Raw genomic sequence first — 24616 nt, 5'->3', positions numbered from 1 at the left:
AAGATTTATGGAAGAATAGAGAAGAAAAGAAACAAGGAGACTGAAGAGAAGAGTTTTAAATATTTTTGAAAATTTAAAAATTTGATCTATTACTCTTAGAATTCATTTAGATTTTTATACTTAATGAAAAATATTCTCGTTAGAAACAAGATTACGAATAGGTTTTGAAGGAATATATGCTTCTGACACGCAAGGTTAAAAAGAAATGCTTTGGATGGTGTTAGAAAAATTGTCGGCAATCCTTTTGCACAAAAACCCTTTAGACTGGGTAGGTAACTGGTGGTTTTAGAAAACCAATTTCCTTTTTATCAGAATTTGTGAGTTCTGTATGCATAAAATGTTTTTGATTTAATATAACCTCTTAAACTTTTGCCAAAAACCTTTTTGCTTTTAGATTTTTGTAAAACACAATAATCAAAAGTTTTTTTCCTCTAAAATTTTCAATTAAAAGATTTCAAAATAATTTTTTTTTTAAAAAAAAAAAAAGAGAGATAAAAAATAATTTGTGCTTATAACAATATAATCTCTCTATCCCACATTAATCCTAAAACTCATATAAAATAATCAATACAAATTCTTCAATTTGACTTTATAGTCTTCAATGATAATCCTTGAGTTATAGGAATATGAATTCTTCATTTCCTTATCACCAAATATCCTGCCTCAAGCACTTTAGCACATACAAACTATTAAATTTATTTGATTTGTTAATCATCAAAATCTTTAGGATAATTGAACTTAGCTAACAATCATAACAAAATTCATGTAAAAAAATTTAAAATAGTCAATGTAAAACAATAATGGTTTGAGATCTCTAAAATAATTTCTGTTCTTTATTATAATTAGTATTATACGGTTGCAATATAATAAAAGAAAAGTTAAGTAGCTTTTTATTTATAGAATAAATAATAATGAAAGCAAATTGGTTAAATTATAAATTTATTATTTAAAAATTTCATATTTATACACCTACAAAGTTCAATGACATAAATTCATATTGGGAGCCACTTATATATATATATATATATATATATATATATATATATGTCCAAATGGGAAATATTGGGTTCCTAAAATGTCATTGTGGATTGACAAAAATATCATTGAAGATTTTAATTTTATTGGTTGAAAAATAAATGTAATTTATTTTGATTGGTTATATTAATTTTCTATTTAAATTTAATCAATATTAAAAAATTTAATTTAATTCTAAATTGGAATTACTTTTAATAATTTTTTTATTTATTAGCATAAGTTTTTATGAACCGAATATACATATTTATTTATAAGTTTTTAGTTAAGTTTAATCTAATTTAAAATATGAATTTTGATTGTTTTGTTAATTTCCTGTATGAATCTAAATTCTACTAGAAAATTTAATTTAATTCTAAGTAAGAATTTATCTTTTGTCCTATCCTAATTAGGAAAGTGTCATATCACACCACTATATTATTATTATTATTATTATTATTATTATTATTATTATTATCAAGAATTCGTTACTTGGAATGATTGAGCTCTCAATTATGTCTTCTTCCTTCGATAAGTATAATCTCATTACATTAATTATTTTTATTTTTTTATTGTTAGAATAATTTGATTATGTGATTATGTGAAATATATATACGCATATAAGTTTTATTAATTGTTGTAACGCCCTTTCTTGTCTATTATATATATTGATTTATTACAATTTATCATAGAGTTCAATTAATAAAAATTGTTTGTTTTGTCATTCTCCCTCTTAGTTTTAGAGATCTTAATTATTTTGCTTAATCTCGTAATTAAATTTTTATGTATTTTTTTGAGAAGAAATTAAATTTTTATTTATTAATTCTTATTTAGAAATTCATTATATAATTAAACGTTATATTTTAATGCATTTATTTTATATATTAGAGTATATGTTGGATTCGTGATATATGTACTCAAAAGATTTAACTATGATAATAAAAGAAAATTTTGTAATCCATTTAATTAATAAAAACAACACACCTTCATAATTTTGAAATATATTATTTATATTAAACTCTTAAAAAAGAATAAATAAATCATGATTATACCAAAAAAAAAAAAAAAACTTAAATAGAAGATTTGAACGAGAGAAAGGTTACTTTTTAAATAATCAATGCAACGAGTGAGTGCAACAAGTATCAACAAGCATCAATAATCAATAATGTGCAACGCACGTTAAAAAAATATTAATATAAATTAAAAAAAAAAATCAATTTCACAAAGTTTAAAGTAGATAAAATTTAAGAATTGAAAAACATGATTAGTTTATTAAATGATTATAAGAAAAAAGAATTACTTACAATGGAATAAATTTTAATTTCTTTTTAAAAAAGTGATTGATATTATTAATAAATTAAATCAATCTAGTCAACTATAGATATGAAAATTATTAGAGAACTTCGCATTTATTTGTTTATCAATATTATATTAATTTGCTTACTTGAAAAAGAAAATTGAACAAAGTAAAAATGACAAAAATAACCATTATTTATTCATTCATTACTTACAAAACAAAACTCTCAAAGTCCAACTCCAAAGAGCATAAGAACTACCAGTTCACCGCCCCTTCATTTTTGGAACGCGAAGCGAGAAATTTCTTTGCAAATTCACTGTAAAGACATAAGAAAGAGGGTTAATGGAAATATAGTAAAAATAGAAAGGTTTAAATGGAATAACACTGTTGCCATAGAGTGTACATTTTTTTCAAAGAAAAGAAAAGGTTAGTAAGATAAAGTTTGGCTAAAGTTGACATATATTGCTATCATTTCTTGAAGAGACTACATTTATTATCATAACCATAAATCTTATAAAGAAATTTGTCGTGTCTCTAACTCAAATAAATAAATATATAACTGAAACAGACGCATAACTGAAATTTGCACTTACAAGCGTAGGGATTTTTTTTTTTTTTTTTTTAGGGTACACAAGAAAGAGTGACTTTGAAAGGAGGTAGCAAGCCGTAAGAGGGATTGTATAGTTCCTTTACAATTAATAAATTTGGTAAGAGTTTGAAAAATTAATGTGAACACAGTTGTAGCCTCACGTTTCTGGAAGTTTTTCTTTTTAATGTTGACATGCATTCATTTTTCTCCTCTAGAGATTGAGAATAAAAATAATAATTAAAGAGGAAGTCTTGGGTTTAGTTGAATTGGTTGACTAATTGGCACTTTACATTCTACTTAATTTGCAACTCTCTTATATTTTTATTTTATTTTATTATTTTAGCTTACTTTGGAAGTTTAGTTGCAATTTTATCCTAAATCAAAATTAGAATAAAAGAAATATTATTTTATTATGATTAAAACCTCAATATATCAAACTAGCTCTTAAATTTAATCGAGTTGTACTTTTAGTTTTTAGATTTTCATTAGATTCTATTCAAACTCTTGCATATTTTTATTTAGTTGAACAATTATTTAATACTTTAATACCTTTTTCGATATAAGACATCAACAAATATCTCTGTATTTTACTTCTATTACACTATTAGGTACTTTTGTCCAATTTTTCGATCTTTTCCGTTAAGTCAATAAGAAAACACAAAGTCAAATGAGATGTATTAAAATGTTATATCAGAAAAATTATAGTGCAATCTCTATAGTTTAAAAAATATAACTAGTTCGTCCATATATTTTTAAATACAAAAGGGTATTTTGGTTATTTCATAAGGTACTTAACGTAAAAGATGCAAAAATTAGACAGAATGACTTTATATTTTGACAGAAGTAAATTATAGTGATATTTTAGTCTAATTCCTAAAAGATGTGGACTAGTTGTATTTCACAAATCATAAGAATCCTAATATAATTTTTCCTTATGAATAGTATATTGACAAAATTATATAAGAAGCCATAATAATATCTATACAGCTTGGTAATCCTATTTCTTCAAGATATTTGTTGCCACAAAATATATTTTGGTTAGAAATCCATTTATGTGTTTTTTACTTTAGTTAACACAATGTTGTTATAAATATTTTTAACAATACAATGTTATTGTCAATCTATAATAATTTTAAAATGTTTTAAAAAATAACAATACCAAGTAAATTGATTACTAATGAAATTAATTTCATCATTAATTTATAGTTTAAATAATATTAAAAAATTATATTCATAATAATTGAAAAATAAATACATGAAATGCTATAGATAATAAAGAACTTTTTTTTACATATATATTAAGTGATATATACATCTATATATATAGTAAAGGTTAAAATTAGTATTATATCTATTAGCTTTAAATAACTTATTCATTATAATTTCACGACTCATTATTCTCGTAAAAATTAATATTTTATCTATTTAGCATCTCAATTAAAGTCTTTTAATATTATTGTACACAAAAGAAAAAAAAAGTATTGTAATTTGAATCTATTAGATATATAATATTTCTCAAATGAGAATAAACAATTTTCATAAATGAAATCAAAATTTACTTTTTATTAATTTTTTTGTCAATCTAGGTAAAAAAATTAAATTTATATAGATATTATTGTTTTGTGTTTAAATAGGATGTCAAATATTATTATTTTAATGATTGAACTAATACAAATAAAAAATATTGTTTAAAAATGGTATCAGTAAAGCTTTACATAAGTTTGAAATATTAATATGTAATTTGATTGAAAAATTATTATCAACATTTAATAATTAGTATTTTATGGATAACTGTATATTATAAATGCATATATACTTAATGTTAATAATAATATGCATGTACTTGAATTATCAAAAATTTCAAATTTCAATGATTTTATATTATAAGAGAAGATATAATTGGGTTTTAAAAAAAATGAAAAAGCATGAAAACAAATCAAATTAAAAAAAAAAAAAAAAGCTAACTATTAATAATTTTTTATATTTAAATCAATGGTACATGCATCAATTATGTATATTATAAAATTTACTATTTAACATATTTATAATTATGCATTTAAAAATGCAATGGAAAACTCATATTAAGCTTTACTTAAATAAATTAAAAAAATTAATTTAATAAATTTTAAATGGATAATAAAATTTAAGTTATGACAATAATGTAACTAAAGAATAATAAAAGAGTTAAGTGGGAAAATAATATTGGACATAAATTTAATTAAAGAGCAATATAGGGGTTAAGTGAGAAAAATATTATTATGGTAAGAATGTAGTTAAAGAATAATAAAATAATTTAAAAGGGAAAACATCTTCGGATAGAAATGTAATTAATAAAAGTAAAATGGTTAAATTGTAAGATTACTATTATGACAATAGTAATGTTACACGCTGCTTAGATATATAAACGAGCATGTAACTCGACGCGATACGTCGATTAAATATCATAAATTGTATATTAATAAATATAATTTTAAAGTTGTGTCATAATATAATAAAATATGATATTTTATAATAAAAGTTCATATTTGATTCTTTAGATTTATTGACTTTGTACATAATAATTTAACTGTAGACAACAATATAAATACTATGTCATCATTATCACGTGCATGTAATTATATAAGAAATCATAATTGTATCCATACAGTTTGATAATGTCATCCAATAGGGTTTTGTCAAGTTGTCAACATATAAATACAAATATGTTTTTCAATCAAATAAGATTGAAGGTTCGTATAAGTTCGTTTTTGTCTTAGTTAACACAATTTCATTATAAATCTCTTAACAATATAATTTTATTGTCAATCCATAATAATTCTAAAATAATTTGAAAAATAATATTAACAACTAAAAATATTTATTAATCAAATTAATTTATTAATTTATTATTTAAATAAACATCAATGGAAAATTATATTCATAATTAGTTGAAAATAAATACATGAAATAGATAATGCGGAACATTATTTGTTTTTTTTATATGTATATATACTAAGTGGCATGTACATCCAACTTTTGTATCTATTTATCTTTAAGTAATTTACTCATTATAATTTTATAACTCATTATTTTGAATAAAAATTAATATTTAATATTTAATATCTTAATTAAAAAATTTTAATATGAATGTATTTTTAATATTCATTTTTTATCGTTGAAATTTTAATTTGAATCAATTCAGATACAACATGCCATAAAGATGTAAACTTTTATAGATATTATTTTTGGGTTTAAATAAGTTATCAAATATTATTATTTTATTGATTGAATTAACAAAAGAATAAAAATATTATTTTTTTTAGAATAATATTAGTAGAGCTTTATATAAGTTTATAATATTAATTTTTAATTTGCTTAAAAAAATTATTAGCAACATTTAATTGTTAATATTTGATGGACAATTATTTAAGTTTATAATATTAATAGAGTTCGGATACCGATTGTTTACACAAAATAAACTATTCAACTTATTTATAATTATACATTCAAAAAATTAATGAGAAACTCACATCAAATTTTACTTATATAAATTAAAATTTTTTAATTTGATAAATTTTAACTGAATAATTAAAATTTAGTTTATAAAATAATGATTAAAAAATAATAAAAGAATTAAGTGAGAAAATAATATCAAATAGGAATATAATTAAAACTTATAAAAAGGTTAAGTGAGAAAAGTACTATATTAGCAGGAATTTAATTAAAGAATAATAAAAAAGTTAAAAAGAAAATTTTACAGGATAAAAAATGTAATAAAATAAAAATAAAAGGCTAACGCGTTTTTTTTCTTAAACGGCAGTAATGTAATTCAAAGAACGCGTCGAGAAAGGTAGAGAAAAAGGCGCACACGCACACCAACGACGAGGACCCAAAATTATAATTTGTCATCTTGTTGTATCTATAGTTAATAATGCAAATAAATAGATTTTTTTTTATTAATAATCAAACACTTAATTGTTTTTCAATAATTAATAACCACACTATATTGATGTAGCATTTTATTCCCTTTTGAGTACTATATATATAATTCTACGTCTCCTAAATTTATCGTACAAATTTTTATTTTTTTATGTTAAATATATTTTTAAAGGGTGATAAAAATTAATATCTTGAGCAAAAGACATCTATGGTTAACAATTCCTCAAATTTTTTTTCTTTTCCCGATCAAGTAATTTCATGGTTTGAATAATTGTTTTAATTTGTAAAAGAAATATTTATATTTATTGTTATTAGTTTAGCTAAGAAGATGAGTTTATTATTTTTAATTTATGCTCCATTTGTTTCCGTAAAGTAACTTGCTGAAAAATATTTTCATGAAAAATATTTTTCAAATGAGTTATTTTCTATTGTTTGATTGTAATATTAAAAATTAGCTAAAAATATTAAAGTCTTTATCTCATAGGACCGTAAAAAATATTAATAATAATAGAAATGTTATAATTTAAAAATTTTATTATTAAATATGAAAAGAATGCAAAAAGAAACGTAAATTATGAATGCCGCCGGTGGTCGTAGTCGGTGGTAAATGGTAACTAGTGGTAGTGACTACGATGATTAATGAATCAAAAAAATATGGATTTACAAAGTTTATCAATATCCAGAAAATATTATACTCTCTCGAAATTCAACTTAATTCAAACCTATAACGAACACCACCTTTATAAAAATTCAACTTAATTTGATAAATCGTGTTATCTATAAAACTAATGTGAAAATAATAAAGTTAATTTAGTCCTCAAGGAAAACAAAAGGAGATGAGATAACACTAAATCCAGATCACCCCTGCCACGTTAGGTTAAACAATCAAAGGTCTGGTAACAGTATAGGTAAATGCAGTTGTAAAATCCGAAACCACCTGCCAATTAGTTTTAGAAGCATTTCACTCTTTTTGCAGGCTCCGTCGGCTATAAAACCAAAAGTTCGCTTCTTTCATATCCTGTGTTAAAATCTGCTGCTGTTAGTTCCATTTGCAACAAAGACATGCTATAAATTGTAGGAGAGCCTCAACATTCCACTTTGGACAATGAGAAATTATCACTTGTAGTGCAACACAATTATAACAGTGCATCGCTGCGTCAGTGATAAAATGACCCAGCCTATTACCGGAATATTTTCTAAACCGACATGCCTCCATCACATCCATGTGCATTCTTCAACTGCAATTAAAAACCTTGCTGCACGTAGAAATACGCTATGCTATGTGCTACAAATCACTAAGAGTTGTACAAGAATAAGAGAATGGTTGAAGAAAATTGATTAGCGTTTACTATCATTCCATTGGAGAAGGACCGTCTTCTGCTTTTGTATCATCCTGTAAACTACCTAACATTATGGCAGTCAGCATTAGCTTCCCAGCATCAGGGAAATCATTGTGCTGCATCAAAATTGTTTCTACAGAAAATTCCAAATCCTTAGATGGTGAAACCTCTGAGTTATCTTTCCTCAGTGGCAACACTTCATCAAAACCTTCTCCTACAGTTTCTGCTTGAGGACCATAACATCTACTCGATGCCTGGAAAAGCACTGTGTCTCTCAGTTGCTGCAGTGTTTCCTCGTCACTCCATCCTTCATCAATAGATGCTTGATAAAGTTTCCCCCAGTCGTCCTGATCAGCAGCATTCTTCCAACACTCCTCCAGAAGGTTTCGGTGGCTCCTACGAAATGAGGAGCTGGTCCATGCAAACACATCAAAAGCTCGCAATGCAAGCTCTGGGCTTTCTGCTTTCAGGCATTGTTCTATGAGCTCCTCAGGACGCAACAGACGCTGTTCATTATCCATCTCTGCTCCATTAGCCTGAAGTACTTTCATGATTTCTTCCTGCAAGTGGGCAGAAACTAAACATTGGAAGCTTTCATGCAGAATTATAATTATTTGTAGAGAATAGCTATGCTTCTTCCTGTATGTTGTAATTGGGCTGTATTTGACTTAACAGAAAAAGGCAAGTAGCTCAAGTTCACAATAAACTTTGTGGCTTCATCAGATTGAAGAATGAAGAAAATGGATTTAGAGAAAAACATATCAAACACTCAGTGCAGAGAGGAAGGACTGTCAAAATCCAGTATATTGCTAAATGCTAATGATAACCCGAGGTCGCTTGAGCACCAAATGAAAATCACCACGTTGAAAATGAGCATATATACTCACATTTTAATTAATTGTCAATATACATGAAATCATGTGGTTCTTGCTAGTAAATAAAAAATGTTTTATGAAGTCATGCAGGTGGGATATGGGAGAATGAAATTCCAGCATGATCCACACTACTATGATCAAAATGATTTGAGGCATAAACTGTTAATAGTGAATCCTTTACGTCCTAACAATGTCATATGGACTCCAAAGAAATACAAACATGAGAATAACTTCAGAAGTGAATAACATACAGCATGAAGGCAATGACTAGTAAAAGATCAAAGTTACACACTTGTCTGTTAGGACTATGTTTATCAAAATACAAGCAATACTTAGGAAGACAGTTCAACCAGAGGAACACAGCAATGTTCTTAGAAACAGAATATACCTGCAATTTCAAGATCTTCAAATCTGCATCAATGCGCTTAACCTTTGTCTCAGAATCAACATTGTTATCTGCTTATGTAGTTCAAGAAAAGAAATCAAACATAAAACAGAAGAATATAAAAGAACTAACTCTGCTCGATAATGGTTACCCATAGTTGGTCCCAAGCCAAGAAAAAATGGAACAGTAAACTAGGTGATAATCAGCATAAAACATTGTTACATCCATATGAGACTTGTCCAAATAGGATATTGTATACCATTTGGGGGCACTACTACAGAAGTTCAATAATAGCTTAGCTACAAGAGAAGAAAACACAAGATAAACCTCACCAAGTGAAAGAAAGAATAGGCATTGGCGATAGGATTGAGATAGAGGTTTAATCTAATTGAGTCCATTTCTCAATCATGGATCTCCCTCCACAGAATGTGGATATCCATTTATGGTATAGCACAAGGTTAAACAATTGAAAGGGTCACATGATCTTCAACATCTTCAGTCTCCGGCATCAGCATTGCAACTTGAAATTAGCAAGAAAACCGATACTACAAGGGGTTTGGTCAGATCCTCAAGAATGGCACTCAAAATCGTGCAACCTCCCCGAAAAAAAAAGGAAAAAGAAAAAACAACTTAGATTACTTGACTTGATGAGATACAAGGCATATTTACTTTTTTTTCATATAAAATTGACAAGGATATGCAAAATGACCACACCCTTCAATAGTGAATAAATCTACAAATAATCTGAAGAAATCGGATGCCTTTATGAAAAGGCAACTCACATAAGCTCGAGGTGATCATAGTTCAATTAACTGAACCATATGGCCTTCCTAAAAGCCAAACAGATCACTTCTTTTATATTTTGATAAAAGTTTGGGAGCATCTACTGATTAATATTCGCTCAGTTAATCTTATTGGCCAGTTCACAAATTTATAAATTGATTTTTTATTCTTAATTTATTAAAACTTTAGTAGGGGCTGTCCCCTAATTGAGTAGTAAATTTTAATATAATTCTAAATATATATTATTTATAATTTTGAACTCAGCCAAGTTTATATATATAAGTTTATTTAGTTTTCTGTGTTAACCAAGTTGAGCCAAGACATGCATAGGTATTCTAAGAATTCACTGAGTTGAACTCAAGCATGAAAACTAAAAACTAATTGAGCTCGAGTCAAGTTTCAAGCCTTGAGTTTTCTATTTGAGTCAAGCTTGAGCTCTACATAATATCCACTCAACCCAGCTTGATTACAACCTTAGGGCCCAATACTCCATACCAATTAAATCCAGCTGATATCTGGCACCGACTTGAAAATATTGAAAGGGACTGTCGTCTAAACTATCATTATGTTGAATAACAATAAGTACTTTTTTGCCAATTGTTATAAAATGGTCTCTTACATGCATGCATCGATTCAGTTGGTTAACGACCATCTATTAAATTATGGGTTAGAAACGGTAAACACATCATATTACTAACTAAACTTCGTCAATATGTTTGGTTGACCAAAAATTTCAGTTTGACTCTCAGTTTTGATTTGATTTCATGGATCTGCATTCCTCCTCAAGCTCCAACTGGTTTGTAGGGATTGTCAGAACAGGTATTTGCCAGAATTTTTTATTATCAGACATCATGACTCCAACTTTTTTTTAGAAATGACTCTAAAATAGTTGTTGGATTGAATTTGCTTTTTGTAAGATAACTCTATCTGATCTCATTGAAATTTTAACAGACCCCCATATACTTAAACATACCCATCCAAAAGAGATGTGACGAGCAACACAGAGTAAATTATACCTGCCATGGCAGCAATCTTTGAGAGATTTAAAAAACGCTTTCTGTCTGCTAGTGTTGTCATCAAGTTGGTATGCTCAGGCTCTGCACCCTCTTCACCTTCTGAAATAGAGAACTCATCTTGGGAAACAGCCAAAACATGAAGAGTTTCAGAAGCCGAGGAAAACTGATGAAGAAATAACTCATGAAGCCAAAGCAGATCCTGATGATGTTTTAGAAAAATGGATAACTCTTCCTGGAATTCCTCTCCAAGCCTCAGAAGCTTGGAAAATTGCCTCTTTGCATGCAGTTGTTTGAAAACAAAATAACTGAAACCTCCTTTAGGTCCCATGCTCTCGTGCTGAGGAAAAACAGAAGCAACAGTTAATGTAAGGAAACAATTAAGCTATCTCTGTATATTGGTGAAAGGAAACATGTCCTGGTAAGAAAAATATTTCTGGTAACTGTTTTATTTTGGAATTCAAACATTACAAAATTCGAGAAAACAAATTTCAAACTACACCTTCCAGTAGGTATTTCAAATCATTCTCAAAGAAATATTCATCCACATTCACATTTTTAACCTCCATACAAATCCCAAAGGAAACTAACAGTTTCTGAGTCAAGTTCTGTAAGATTACATCGTCTAGTGGGTATTTTAAATTCATGTTTAAATAAGCCTTTATCCACATTCGTGATTTCATTTATGAATCTACCCAACCAGGAAAACCCATATTAAAAGACCAAGTAATTTAAAATAAAATACCAAGTTGGAATATTTTCATTTTTACTCCCCATTAATCCAAAAGCAACCTAACAGAATTTGTGTCGCATTCTCTGAGACCCTTCGGTGTCTGTACACACTTTCTCCTCCTATTTCTTCTTTTTCAAGTACCACTACAGTACCGCATCCAAACCATTTCAGCCCTTCAACTTCAATACTCAAGCTCTATAAACCCAGTCGTGCCTATGCCATCCGAAAGCCTAAAACCCCTGAACCATCAACCTTTACCACTTCTCAATTAACTTCAATATTATCAATTAAATCTTAACTTCTTCACTGCCCCACCACATTTCAAGAAACCCCTTCATTCAATTCCCATCGTTATTTTGCAATGAATCCCAGTTAAAAAAAACCCTAGCTCATTCCTGAACCTATTTTACTTTACACCTTAACCTATGCCCTAAAGTCCATCATCAGCTCATGTTATGTCCACCACACCATCCTAAATCAATCTATCAAGCCATTTCACTAAACAAATATAAACAAACAATGGAAATCATTATTATTCATCCACTTCCTAACAAGTTTGATAAAAGTTTGCCAAAAGTTCATCTACATTTTCAAAGTTAAGTAGATAATTAAGAACACGACTCCAGATAACTGTCATGCCTTAGCATCTGCATAAACACATGCACAGATATCTATTTGTGTGTCAATTTCCTTGGGAACATTTTTTTTTATCTCTTTTTTTAATCATGGGCTTGCTAATTTGAATGATTCCCTCACAAATATCAAGAAACACATAATGTGCACAATACAGTAAAAAGAGCTCAACAAATATTCAACAAATCTTTATAATTGAAGCTTGTGGCACCTTTCTACTCTGAAGCATCTGTGCTACTTGTAAAATTAATTGTCTCATTCTTATGGAGGCATCACTTAGAAGGAAACTTGATGCAAATGATGCTTCTAACAACCAGGTCTGTTCAGGAAATTTATCCGTTTCTTTGGGCCCCTTTTAGTATTATTGTTGTTTTCGGTTTTTGTTTCTCAAGTGTGAGAGAAAGATCCATTATTAAACTGAATTCATTTTTATTTGCATCTTAAAAACAGAAAAACAGGTAGGCACAGCTATGGAAAACCACAAAAAGTGGTTTTTTACTTGTTTCATTAACTCAATTTCCAAGAAACGAACCTTTGGTTTAGAAAAATATATACTTAAAACTAGAAATAGAAATGATACCAAACAGCCCTTTCTTTTTTAAAAAAACAAGGAGTAAATGTAGAATGCATGCCTTTTTATATTTTAAAGCCAAAAACAACAAAAATTACCATAAGATTTCTGAGAAGTATAGAATCATTGAGGTCACAGCATATACTCCACATGGTATTATACCCTTCATGCCTTTTTGCAATTGATAGCAATCTTGAAGAAAGCTTTCTTAGGATTTCATTATTTGGTTCATTAGATCCTACATTCAAGACCTGAAAAGAAGAATAGCAAAGAGGCAGTTTATATTTAATTTTGGCATCAAAGTACAAAATTCTCAATAGAGAAAGATTACCTGATGCCTGCCCTCAGCAAAATCTTTCAATTTTTGATAGAGGGAGTGAAGAAGCAAATCCCGCCTAGTCCAGTACTCATCTAGTAGACCTTTATGTTCTTCTCCACACTCAATTTTTGCTGTAATAGCACCAGAAAATGCTTCAAGAAGAACTTCAGCCAATTCTTCTAGATGACTATGCAAATCTGATTTTATGGAACTACTGAGTCCAGTAGTTTCATTTAACAGCTGAAGCATGAAAGATGCAACTCTCCACAGCCCATTGCGCACCACAGGTCGACAATACCAAGGTGTTAAGCCCTCAAGTGGCGGATACCACATGTTATGCTCATTTCTATAAAGTATAGCTTTGCGAACTACAGAGACAACAGCATTTGAGAGTTCACAAGCTCTTTGGATCTGAATCTCAAGTGGTTGTTCCTCACTTATTACATATTCCAAGTGTCTGTCTAAGCAATAAAATACTTCTTCAAGGTCAGACACCTTACTGTAGAACACTTCAGCATTGTCTCTATCCATAAGAAGAACAGTATTCCGACGGGTTCTCTCACCAACTAACTGAATAAGATCCCAAAGAGCTCCTGAACTTTGAGCTTCTGCAGTAGAATATGGGTATCCAGCTGCATTTGAACGGCTCTGGCTGATCACATTTTGCAGTTCTCTCAGTTGAATCATTCCAGCAAGCTTTTCGCCATGTTCTAAGATAATTTGCAAAGATTGTCCTGCAAAAGAAAGCTCCAATTAGGCTTCACAAGTTTCACAATTCATTCAAGTGTTTCTTTCTTCATTTATTATTGACTCGATATATTAGTAAAGAAGTACCCCAGCCCATCCCAAACTAAGATAGCTTTATAAATATTCTCAATATGATCTACAAACAGAAGAAAATATGCATAGACACATAATTGAAATATACAATAAACCATACTCTGTTTAGAACAAAGCTCCTCATGACACTTGGATAAAGCAAGAAACTGAAGAAATCTTTGATGCTTTTGGTGTTTATCCATTAGTTGGTTGGAAACTATGGTTAAAGCCACAATTTCAGCGCCTCTAGTGGTTGTCCAGTGTTTAGCTAAGGTGTCAACAATAGATCTGCTTGTCCGGGCGAAAACATTTGTTTCTCCATCCCTTTCAAATGCCCCAGACTTTTGAAGCCTTTCAAATGATGCACCAACCTGCCCTGTTAACAGAAAATCTTGGAAAAACTGACCAAGTAAAGCTTCCGATTCTTCATCTCGGGCAGTTCTATGTGCAATAGTCATACCAGCCCTTTGTCTACCACCAGCATCCCATGCTTCAGAACTAGCTCTTCTAGGACCAACATTTTCTGCAAATGTGATGTTTCTTCTTTCTTCCTGTGCAGATCCTTCATTTGAGCTTCCCTTACGTGACAAACTTCTCTCAGGTGGTTCAACTCCGCCAAGTACAACAGCTTTTTCTGGTATTGCCCATATTCCAGCTTTCTCTGTTAATACAACCCATGCACCATCTTCACCATCATTTTCAGAAGGAAGAACAGATGCATCCAAAACCTTTCCTGCATCATAGGGTAGGTCAAACTGATAAAGTCGGGTTGAGTTCCTATAATAATGGGATACTGTTGCCATTCCATCTCCAGAAAGTATGATTGCTGAGCCTGATGGCCTGCCCCCCACCCGAAGTCTCATGGAAAATAAGAAATCCTCATCTTCTACTCTTGCTTTTGGGATTATCACTTGGATTGGAGCTTTTTTCTCCAAAACTCTTTCATTTATATTAGGAGATATGTTCACTCCTGATTTATATTGCATGGTCAGAAGAGAGTACTGCGTGTAGCTTGAACTGCTAACCCTGTCCTTACAGAATGTAGCAACGAGAACGGTGATCACTTTACCCTGATCATCCACCTGCACATCCAAAGGCCAGATACGTTTCTGACCTGCCAAATCCTTCTTGATGCCCAAATCTCCATCAGTGCCAACAATTTCATGGGACCAGAGCTTTGATACATTTAAATCAGGTTGAAATGTAATATTAAAGCACTGTATCTCATGATCAGTCAACAGAAGAAACTGTCTTTCAGAATCCTCAGAATGGAGTGAAAAATGCCAAATAAGTGACCTTGGATATCCCTTGCTCGAAACAAATTGACCATTATCATTTCCTTTAAAGGATGCAGGTACTATGTCACTATATGCTTTACTACGTTGAATGCCAGTTGGGCTGCAATAAAATTGCCATAGCTCACCACTGGAACTACAAACCAAAGCAACACACACCTGCTGGACGGCAGGCATTGGAGCTGCAATCAAAGAGTTGAAAGAATTCAATCGACTTGAACTACTTCCAGGCTTATTATATTGTCGTTGCCCGTTTGGGGTGGTCTTGCCATCAAGAGAGGAAGAAGTTACTTCCAATTCATCAGCAGAAGATAGATTGGAAACAGGAGTAGATCCCCCTCCAGAGTAAATGTCAGGCCAGTAGACAACTGCTTGAGATTTTTTGTTACACATTACAATACCAGCTGAATTGGAACCCTGTACACCTTTCTTAATTCTTCTGCGGGATTTATCCCAATTGACAACACACAGCATCCAATTGCCACCATCATAGGGACCTTTCCCAATGTCTCTAATATCCAGAACATGTGAAGGAAGTTCAAGAACAACGCAATCTTTTGAAGCCACAGAGGATAAGTAACTCCATAAAAAGAGTCTGTTTCCACAGAGAATCCAAGAAAGGCATGATTCCTTATCCATTCCACCAGATACACCCACATTGTCTGCCAAATAGCCTAAGAAGTTTAATGAAACATTTCTAAAAACAGATAATAGTCAAAAAAATTTTATCTGAGTACAAACCAAGAAAATGCTTCTGCAAAAAGCCAGCCTGTTCATCACGAACTACTTGGGGGAAGTCTCCAACATATACAGGCTTAATTGGATCTACCTCATTCCCTTTCTCATTTTTGTTTGCTGGTTGTATACTAGGAGCAAAAAATAAGAAATATCAAAACTAACATTACACTACCTACTAAAAAATACTGAAAAACATAACTCTCTGAGGCAAACAACAAAATGATGGTGGGTTATTGAACAACTACGCGTAGAGAAATGTATCTAGTGGGATCAGAAAGATCTACGATCCTTTCTGATTCTTTCCAAAGCTTTATCATATGCTTCTTTTTAAATCCAATTTAACTTTCATCATTCCTTCATTTCTATGCAACTGAAGGGAAAGACTAATAAGTTAGAAAACGGTATTCAGTCAATCCATCACACCAGTATATTGTATGCATGCAAGATAAATCTAGGTCCTCATCAAGATAAAATATATCTACATGAGTTCCCTTCAATTTCAAATTCTTAATACTCATATTTTCGTTCTATTCAGCCATAACAACTTGGCTGCGCTCCCTGAATAAAATGGAAGCAAATATGCTTAGATGTGGATCACTCAGAACAGTTCTATGGAGAAGTTTTGGACAGCGCTAGGCAAGCACACAGGGTTCAAGCCCAGGGAGCAGCCATTCCATAAATAATATACAGTTTCAAGATCCTAAACCATCTCTAGGAGACGTGATTTTTATATTCTACAAGATACTAAACCTCGCATCATGCACTCTTCCATTTGCATATGTTCCCAAAAATTTGTCCATCTTAATTAAATCATTTTCCTTTCCTTTCATAAAGATCAAGGATTTCTACAAAAGAACACTTGATATACGCAGTTCAATATTATTACCACATTACCGCAGTACTAGCCAAAAAAAGTCACATACCATTTTCATCCACACAAAATCACATGAAATACTGGCGCATTCTAGCCCAAAAAATAACTTCAATTAACATCACAGGCTTTAAAAAATCAAAAATCAATATAATCCAGCACTTGAATAAAAGCAAACACAGTTTTCACATACATATATTACTGCCAACTGACATCTCCAATCGATCATAACTATACAGTTGAAAATTAGCATTATAATGTGGCACTTGAAAATACAATTATGTAAGCGTGATACAGAATAAAGAGAGTGAAGACTGTGATAAGCAAATAAAAATACCGGGCAAGAACAGAAAGGCGAGGAGCCCAAGGAGCAGGAGTACCGGTGCTAGGCCGATCAGGAATTGAATTGTCGTGAAGAGATTTACGGCTATCTGTTGCAGGTGTAATCGGAGAATCAGTTGCTTTCTGCCCTAGATTTCGGTCCTTTCGGGAGCTGAAATGCGTCCTCCTGGTTGCTGGAGAGAACATTGCTTCAAGCTTTTTTCTTAGACAGGTAGAGTAAATGAATGTGAGGTTTAGGGTTTATAGGCTGGTGAAAATGAGAGTGAAACTGTTGAGTGGGAGAATTTTGAATTTTTTTTTTTTTTTTTCTTTTCTCCTCTCCGGATGCTCGAAGAAGGAATGTGAAGGTGGAGTTGTGATCGGATGCGCTCGAGCTTATGGATTTTCAGTACGCATTATGTGCAACCGTCGGTTTAGTTTCCAAACCGAAACCGAAGAAAGGAGGGAAAATGTTAACCGAATTCGAACCGATCAGCGGAATAACCGTAACCGACTTTAAACAGAAGTCGGTCGGTTCAGAGTTTATAATTTTATTTCAGTATATTATTAGTTTGGGAATTTTAACTATTTATCACTATATGAAATGAAATCCAAATCGAAAACCGTTTAAAACCAAATCAAAACAAAAACCAATCGATTTTTCGATTAGTTCCGACTTATGCTCACCCTGATTATATCTACGAAGTAACTTACAAAGAAAATGCTTATCAACACTATATATATGGATGATGAAATTGATAGTATAGATAATAAATAATTATTCAATAATTCAATAACATGAAAATTTGTTGAGAACAACTATAATTTTTTTTAAGGTTGTATGTATTGATTTTGAAATAAAATTAAATCCACTAACCAAAGTTTCTAATTCGTGACACTTGATAACTTAGCTAATAGCGGATAGCCAATACTGCTAGATAATAAGTGTTGTTATTAAGTAAAATTTTAATAATAATAGCTATTGTAAAATAAGCATTAGAGTTACAATAATTATTTTTATAAATTTAATATAGATGATCTTCTCATTAATGTGAAAAATGGAAGATTTCGAATTAAAGTTGCTCGACCATAAAAGATTTGATCAATTTAGTATGATATATTTGTAGAAGCTTTGCTTTCTTTGCCCTTTTGTAACGAGAGAGAGAGAGAGAGAGCTGTTAATAATTTAAATGGGCCAATAACTTGGTAGACTAAAAATATTTGTTGATCCAACAACAAGTTTAAATAGCCAAGTACTTTTTTTTTTTTAACAAAACACATTTTATTAGTCATTAGTTAATTAAGATATTTTACGAACCAAAATTTTTATGACCACAAAAAAAAAATTTTCAGCTTTTAATTTAGAATTTCCTTATTACAATTTTGTCATCTAAATTGAAGCCTATGACAAGAAAATTGTTGGAATTTTCTCAGTCAAAGACTGAAGCATAATATTATAAGCTCGTTAATTGGTTGTCATTCTTTTATCCGTTTCATATAATTGAACGTTGGAGTCAATTTTTGTGCTTAGACACGTGAACTTCTCAGGTATACTCGATGACCATGTTATGCAAAAGGACAAAGACTACCAAAATTTGAAACTTGCGGGTGAGGAATGCATTACAAAGAGGAATCCAAATTTGGTACATAACAAAGAAGGGAAAATGGCAGTTCAGAAGAACCCAAATCGCATAGATGCAGCCAACTACAAAATATGAACACTCAGTATTTCATATTTTGAACTTCATTTGTACGTGTAGCAATGTGTAAACAATAACGATTACCTTCACTGTATCTTCTTCTATGTGAATAATGTCATTCTTCGAAAAGCTTCAAAGAAAAAATCATCACAAGCAAATGATATTATGCGAGCAAAGAACATTCTTGGTTGTTAAATAATCAGGGAAAGATTGATGCTATAAAATTTCTGTGGAGAATGTCCAAGAGCAAATTTTTTCTCAACTGAACAATATTACAGTGATTTTCTTGACATGACATTCATATTCTGCTCTCAAGATTGAAACAGAAGTATAACTACAAATCATCAGGAATAAATATATAAAAAAAAAGCCCGTATATGAAAGAAAGTTCTCCATTGAAGAACTTTCAGCAAGATCTTGCCAGATTGACAACAAAAGTTTTTGAGTTCTCTACTATTCTGTTCCCTAAGCAAAAACAAAACTACAAATACATACACGTACGATTTTCTTTTTTCCTTCAGGGTTCCAGCTTCAAAGAAACAACTCGTGACTGTCTGTTGCGTTTTGCTACCTTGACAAAGACTATAGAGAGGCAAGACGGAGCCCACCATGGCCGGCGAACTTTTTGCTCTCCTTTTAGGCAAGCCACTGGAATGATGTTAATAAAAGCAACTCAATTAAAATCTTAATCTAGAAAAAGTAGGATTTAAAAAAAAAAAAAAGCATGTGTGTCTCAGTCACTCATTTTCGAAGCTACATCCAATGCAAGTTCAATACCCACCTATTTCCAGTATAGCACTTTCATTTTGCACAAGAAAAACATTTAGCTTCAATTTTGCTTAAATGAGGTCAATGCTGATAAATTTTGAAAAGTCTAATTTAAAATTTTTACATGTTGACCAAGAATTGTTCAAATATAGTTTTACAATTAAAATTAGGCTTTTCCTAGCTAACACAAAGGATAGGCAATAGTGCCTTCATTGAAACAAAATAAAAACGAGTGACTTTTGTGATACCCATGTACAAATTGAAATTAAATAACCTGACTGGAATTTGGTAATAAAGTCAGACGTTTGAAATTAAGGCATGCCAGAGCATGCATTTATTCATTCATCCACAACAATGCCAAACCTTGTTCTAAGACGGTACAGAAAATCAAAAATATCAATTATTTTTTCCCATGGGTTGATCCCACATACACATCTGCTCAAGGAAAAGAAGGGAAAAAAAAGAAGACATGCACTAATGCACAAAACTGGAGCAACAGTAATTATGGCTTAGCCTATTCCATACTTCAAACTTTTGAGATTATCAACTTATTAACTTCTCAAAGCTAAAATTGCAAAGAAGGAAACGGTAATAGAAATTCCTTCAACCTTTATAAATAGTCAGTACGTATTAAACATGTTGAATATGACCTTAAAGTACGTTAAAACTTAAAGGTAATTTAGCAATTAGAAAGAATCTGAAGTTCATACAAAAGTGCACTATATGAAACACCATGAGCAAAGCTCTGATGCCTGCTATCATGGAAGTCTTTTGCAAGTTAGAAGAAAAGTGTCTTCACACACACAGTTAACTTGTTAAGGACATAGCAAGCAGGCAATATTTTCATAAAGATTTAGTTAGCTGCAAGACACAGAAAGAGGGGGGGAGGACCTTTTATTCGTCTGAGCTCCTTACACAGCGTGATGAAGTCTCCCCATTTCATGTGGCACCGCCTTATAAACCGTAGAATCTGTTCAGTTGTGAACATGGACATGCCCTCTAAATACTCTCCATTGACACCATTCTCTTTGAAAATCTGTCGGTAGCTACCCAGGTTTATCTCTTCCAACCACAAACCCACATCCTAGCCAAATGAGAAGAGGCATTCCAAGCCAAAAGATTAGTCTCTACGGTACAAGGCATGCATGAATATCCAGATAAATTTGAGAACATTTCAATCAAGATAATAACCTGATATAACTTGCTATTTGTCAATTATGATCACTGACAAGTTTTTAGTTGTCTAGAAAAGCAAAATTATCAGGCAATATTTAGGTCTGCCCAACCAAAATCATAATTTTGGACAATGAGCAAAAGTAAGTCGCATCATTTTGCATTCTTCATGAGAAAATGATCGTTTGATCATTAATTAATCTAGTCCATGCTATCTTATTGATGCAGGTTCCTACCTTATCACTTTGCATGCTCGCATTTGAACAAAAAAATAAAAGGAAAACACATATAGTATCAGACAGCCCAACTTCTTTGGGAAATCTACTTCATGGGCTTAACACCTCGTCATAATCCAAAACCTTATGGGCATGACCTATGAGTTCTTTCCACTTATATTTGCCATACCTAGTCCACTCTTTTGTAATGTGGGATTCCAAATCGCACCTAGTATCTCAAGACACAATTTTGATGGCTCTTAAATAATTGCTATAGGTATGTCACTAATTTGGAAAATCATTGTACTTCATTATAATCCAAGATTATCATCACTTATCATAGTATATCTCACGTTAAACTACAGGTTGATCTCTGTTGCACCATACTTAGTCTGTATCAGTCATTACCAGCTAAGTGCATTAGTTCTTGCTCTCTCTTGTTTAGCAACATGTAACAGTACTCCCAACAGAGAATCATCTTCATGATATCCTTACATTCCCCAAAGGGTACTCCAAACTATGCAATACTAACATAATTAACTGAAAGTAATTAGCAGAAAAACATTTGCCACTTATTAATTTGTGAATATTCTCATGCTGAATTAAGTTTGATGTTTGTAGGCAAACCCAATATTTCTACCTTTCAAACATCCTTATAGAAATGGAATGTATCTTCATCTAAGAATCCTTCTACCACCAAGCATAAAATTCTGCAACGAACTTCACTGTTAACACTGCTTTTTCATGCAACAATTAGTTTAAGCACCTATTTTAAGCTACAAACCCATCATCAGAACAATAGTGCTAATATAAGTAATGCTAAATACCATAGCTCAGAGTATACAAGAAGAAAAGGATAAATTCCCACATAAAAAGCTAACGGAGACAGCTATTTTGACAACAATACAAACACAGTACCTCAGCAAACAAACTATTTCCTTCAGTTTATCATTGAATATGACTGGCTTATGCAGACAGAAACTCTAGAAGCAAGAATTCCAGTGCTATACCCAAATAACATGACTGACTAAGTAACAAGTGTACAACTAACAAACATAAAGAGTACATGGGGATCGAAATAAAATAGGTATTTATTCATTGATAGTTTGGAGCACCTGTAAGTGATAGCTAAAACCATATTCTGAAAGTGACTACAACACCTTAGGAACCCTTAAGAACAAATTTGTAACATATAGAGATCATAGAAAACTGCCTCGGAAATCATCACTTGTGCTTAGGAAAACTAAGCACCATCACTTCTCCTTTGATTCAGTCAATTGGTTTTGTATTGCAAAAATAACAAAATGCCTCCACGGCACCATCACTAAAAAAATGAAAATGACAATTGAAATATGACAACATAAATTCACCCAACACACAAAAATTGAAAAAAAAAATCATTTGCCTTACATAATCATATATAAAATTGAGCATCACAATCAGAACTTCCAACCCCGATATTAAAAATACGCTTTGACAGCGACTAAAATTGTCACCAGTATAAACAAGATCTAACAGAAGATCCACTATATATATTATTTCTTTTTAGAAAAAGAAAAGAATATTGGAAGAAATCGATTACCTCAACAGTCCAAATGAAGAAATCAAGAGGTTCAGGCGGCCTTTCTTTGCTCATTTCCTTAGTAAATGTCCCCAAACCAAAATTACCTAACCTTCAAAGCCAAACAGAATCTAAATTTCACAAAATTCAATCCAATTTTTCACTCAAAAACAAAGACCAAAGCAAAATCAGAACTCGGTTTGATTCCCAAGAAAATAAATGAAAATTCCCGGATTCAGAAACAAGAGCACTTTGAATCAAATTTAGCTTTCCCTTTACCAAAGCCTTTTAATACATATTTAATAAAATACTAATAAAAATAAATAATAATCTTCCCCTTTTTGTTTTTTTTTTTTTTTTCCTTTTCCAAGTGAAGCAAACAGAAAGCGAGGGAGAGAAGAGAGAGATGGATACTGACCGTGTGGGAGAGTGTGGAAATTAATGAAGCGAGTTTCGCTCCATTTGAGATTTGGAAAATAAAAAATAAACAAAAATAAATAGAGAGAGAGTGTGTCTGTGAAAGAGATGATAATGCAAAAACAGGAGAGAGTGAAAAGACAACGGCACAGTCTCTTTGTGTCGGTTTAATGGGACTCTGATCTGATTGGGTTTAGTTCGGTTTTTCCTTTTTTTTTTTTTTTAACAATATTATATATATATATATATATAAAATTTCTCCACCCCTGACCCCACAACTACATTCGCGAGACTGACTTGTTTGTGTTGTTTTCCGTTACTTCCTTCTTCTTCCTCGCCTCCACTTCAAGCGCCTTTCAGTTCCTGCTTCTTCACTTGCTGTTCTTTACCTTTTTCTTTTCGAAATCCAGTAACTGAACTATATGGAGAAGATAGTAACTAACAATAACAATAACGAAGCGTTTAGTTGACTTCTACTATTTGGAGCCGTGGAAATCATTTGAATAGAATTTATGCAATTAAAATATAAAATTCAATTGAATTTCACATTATAATATTATTTAAAAGATTGAATTTTATTTCTTAAACTATCTTGAAACCAAACGACCAAGAAATTCAATTGAATTTTTAACAAAATTTTGACTTATAGAATTGAATCAAACAGGCTCTAAAGTATAAGAAAAATATTATTGCTAAGTTAGAATATTTCATTCATAAAATTATTTCTATTAACATTTTTTAAATTTTTATATAAATTGAAATATCAATAATATGTAAATTAAATTATTTCTGTTAATAAAACTTTTTTGGAGGTATTTCTATTAATAAATTCAAATATATTTCTTAATAATAATAATAAATTATATTATTTTTGTAGAATAAGTTATTTTATAGAAAATAATTATAATCACTTAAATTAAAGATACATTAAAAGTAATAATTAAATATAATATATTATTGCCATATACCCAATCAAAACTAATCACCTTTATTTTTTCAACTAATAAAATTAAAATCCTCAAACATGTTTTATTCTTACCATATTTAATATATACCTTATACATAATATAATATAATTTATTATTTTATTCAATAAAATTTAAATTTAAAGAGGAAATGAATATAAACAATCAAAATTAAAATTACTTTTATTTTTCAACCAATAAAATTAAAATTCTTAATGATTTTTTTGTCAATCCATACACTTAGTGGAGGCTTTTTTCGAGCTCTCGATATTCTCCCATTTTCAATTTTATATATATTATAAATAT

At 30.6% G+C, this 24616-nt stretch overlaps 2 protein-coding genes across 5 annotated transcripts; both read right to left on the bottom strand.

Annotated features, from left to right (window-relative positions):
• Nucleotides 1–7878: 7878 nt before the first annotated feature.
• On the bottom strand, nucleotides 7879–17884 carry LOC105641494 (Nucleoporin, Nup133/Nup155-like protein). 2 transcript variants are annotated; one of them, XM_012226050.4, is made up of 8 exons: nucleotides 17528–17880; nucleotides 16323–16447; nucleotides 14408–16243; nucleotides 13480–14201; nucleotides 13247–13399; nucleotides 11215–11551; nucleotides 9419–9486; nucleotides 7879–8715 (listed from the first exon to the last, which is right to left on the bottom strand). In XM_012226050.4, the coding sequence occupies exons 1-8, from the start codon at nucleotides 17716–17718 to the stop codon at nucleotides 8167–8169; spliced, it is 3981 nt and encodes a 1326-aa protein (XP_012081440.1). In that variant the 5' UTR covers nucleotides 17719–17880; the 3' UTR covers nucleotides 7879–8166. The 2 variants fall into 2 exon arrangements, with proteins under 2 accessions (XP_012081440.1, XP_012081441.1); XM_012226051.4 differs by lacking the exon at nucleotides 7879–8715 and having other exon boundaries at nucleotides 9418–10011; nucleotides 17528–17884.
• A 1551-nt stretch (nucleotides 17885–19435) lies between these two features.
• On the bottom strand, nucleotides 19436–23504 carry LOC105641496 (Sterile alpha motif (SAM) domain-containing protein). Of its 3 annotated transcripts, none has more exons than XM_012226052.4 (4): nucleotides 23347–23504; nucleotides 22950–23040; nucleotides 20871–21063; nucleotides 19436–19859 (listed from the first exon to the last, which is right to left on the bottom strand). In XM_012226052.4, the coding sequence occupies exons 2-4, from the start codon at nucleotides 23001–23003 to the stop codon at nucleotides 19729–19731; spliced, it is 378 nt and encodes a 125-aa protein (XP_012081442.1). In that variant the 5' UTR covers nucleotides 23004–23040; nucleotides 23347–23504; the 3' UTR covers nucleotides 19436–19728. The 3 variants fall into 3 exon arrangements, with proteins under 3 accessions (XP_012081442.1, XP_012081443.1, XP_020537946.1); XM_012226053.4 differs by having other exon boundaries at nucleotides 22950–23035; XM_020682287.3 differs by lacking the exon at nucleotides 23347–23504 and having other exon boundaries at nucleotides 22950–23326.
• Between the last annotated feature and the right edge of the window lie 1112 nt (nucleotides 23505–24616).

The sequence above is a fragment of the Jatropha curcas genome, chromosome 3, assembly GCF_041381405.1.
Source record: "Jatropha curcas cultivar XTBG-Jc1 chromosome 3, XTBG_Jcur_1.0, whole genome shotgun sequence".
In the NCBI taxonomy this organism is placed as follows: domain Eukaryota; kingdom Viridiplantae; phylum Streptophyta; class Magnoliopsida; order Malpighiales; family Euphorbiaceae; genus Jatropha; species Jatropha curcas.
The sequence above is the reverse complement of the archived record's forward strand: the minus strand, read 5'-3'. Positions and strand labels throughout refer to the sequence as shown.

Excerpts from the sequence above, each read along its gene's own strand:
- LOC105641494 (XM_012226050.4), bottom strand. The coding sequence starts at position 17,718 with ATGTTCTCTCCAGCAACCAGGAGGACGCATTTCAGCTCCCGAAAGGAC. Across the intron at positions 14,202-14,407 it reads GGAGCTTTGTTCTAAACAGA|GACAATCTTTGCAAATTATC; the intron begins GTATGGTTTATT and ends TTTCTTTTGCAG. Across the intron at positions 8,716-9,418 it reads TGAAGATCTTGAAATTGCAG|GAAGAAATCATGAAAGTACT; the intron begins GTATATTCTGTT and ends GCCCACTTGCAG.
- LOC105641496 (XM_012226052.4), bottom strand. The coding sequence starts at position 23,003 with ATGAGCAAAGAAAGGCCGCCTGAACCTCTTGATTTCTTCATTTGGACT. Across the intron at positions 21,064-22,949 it reads TCTTCATTTGGACTGTTGAG|GATGTGGGTTTGTGGTTGGA; the intron begins GTAATCGATTTC and ends TCATTTGGCTAG. Across the intron at positions 19,860-20,870 it reads GGAGCTCAGACGAATAAAAG|TGGCTTGCCTAAAAGGAGAG; the intron begins GTCCTCCCCCCC and ends ACATCATTCCAG.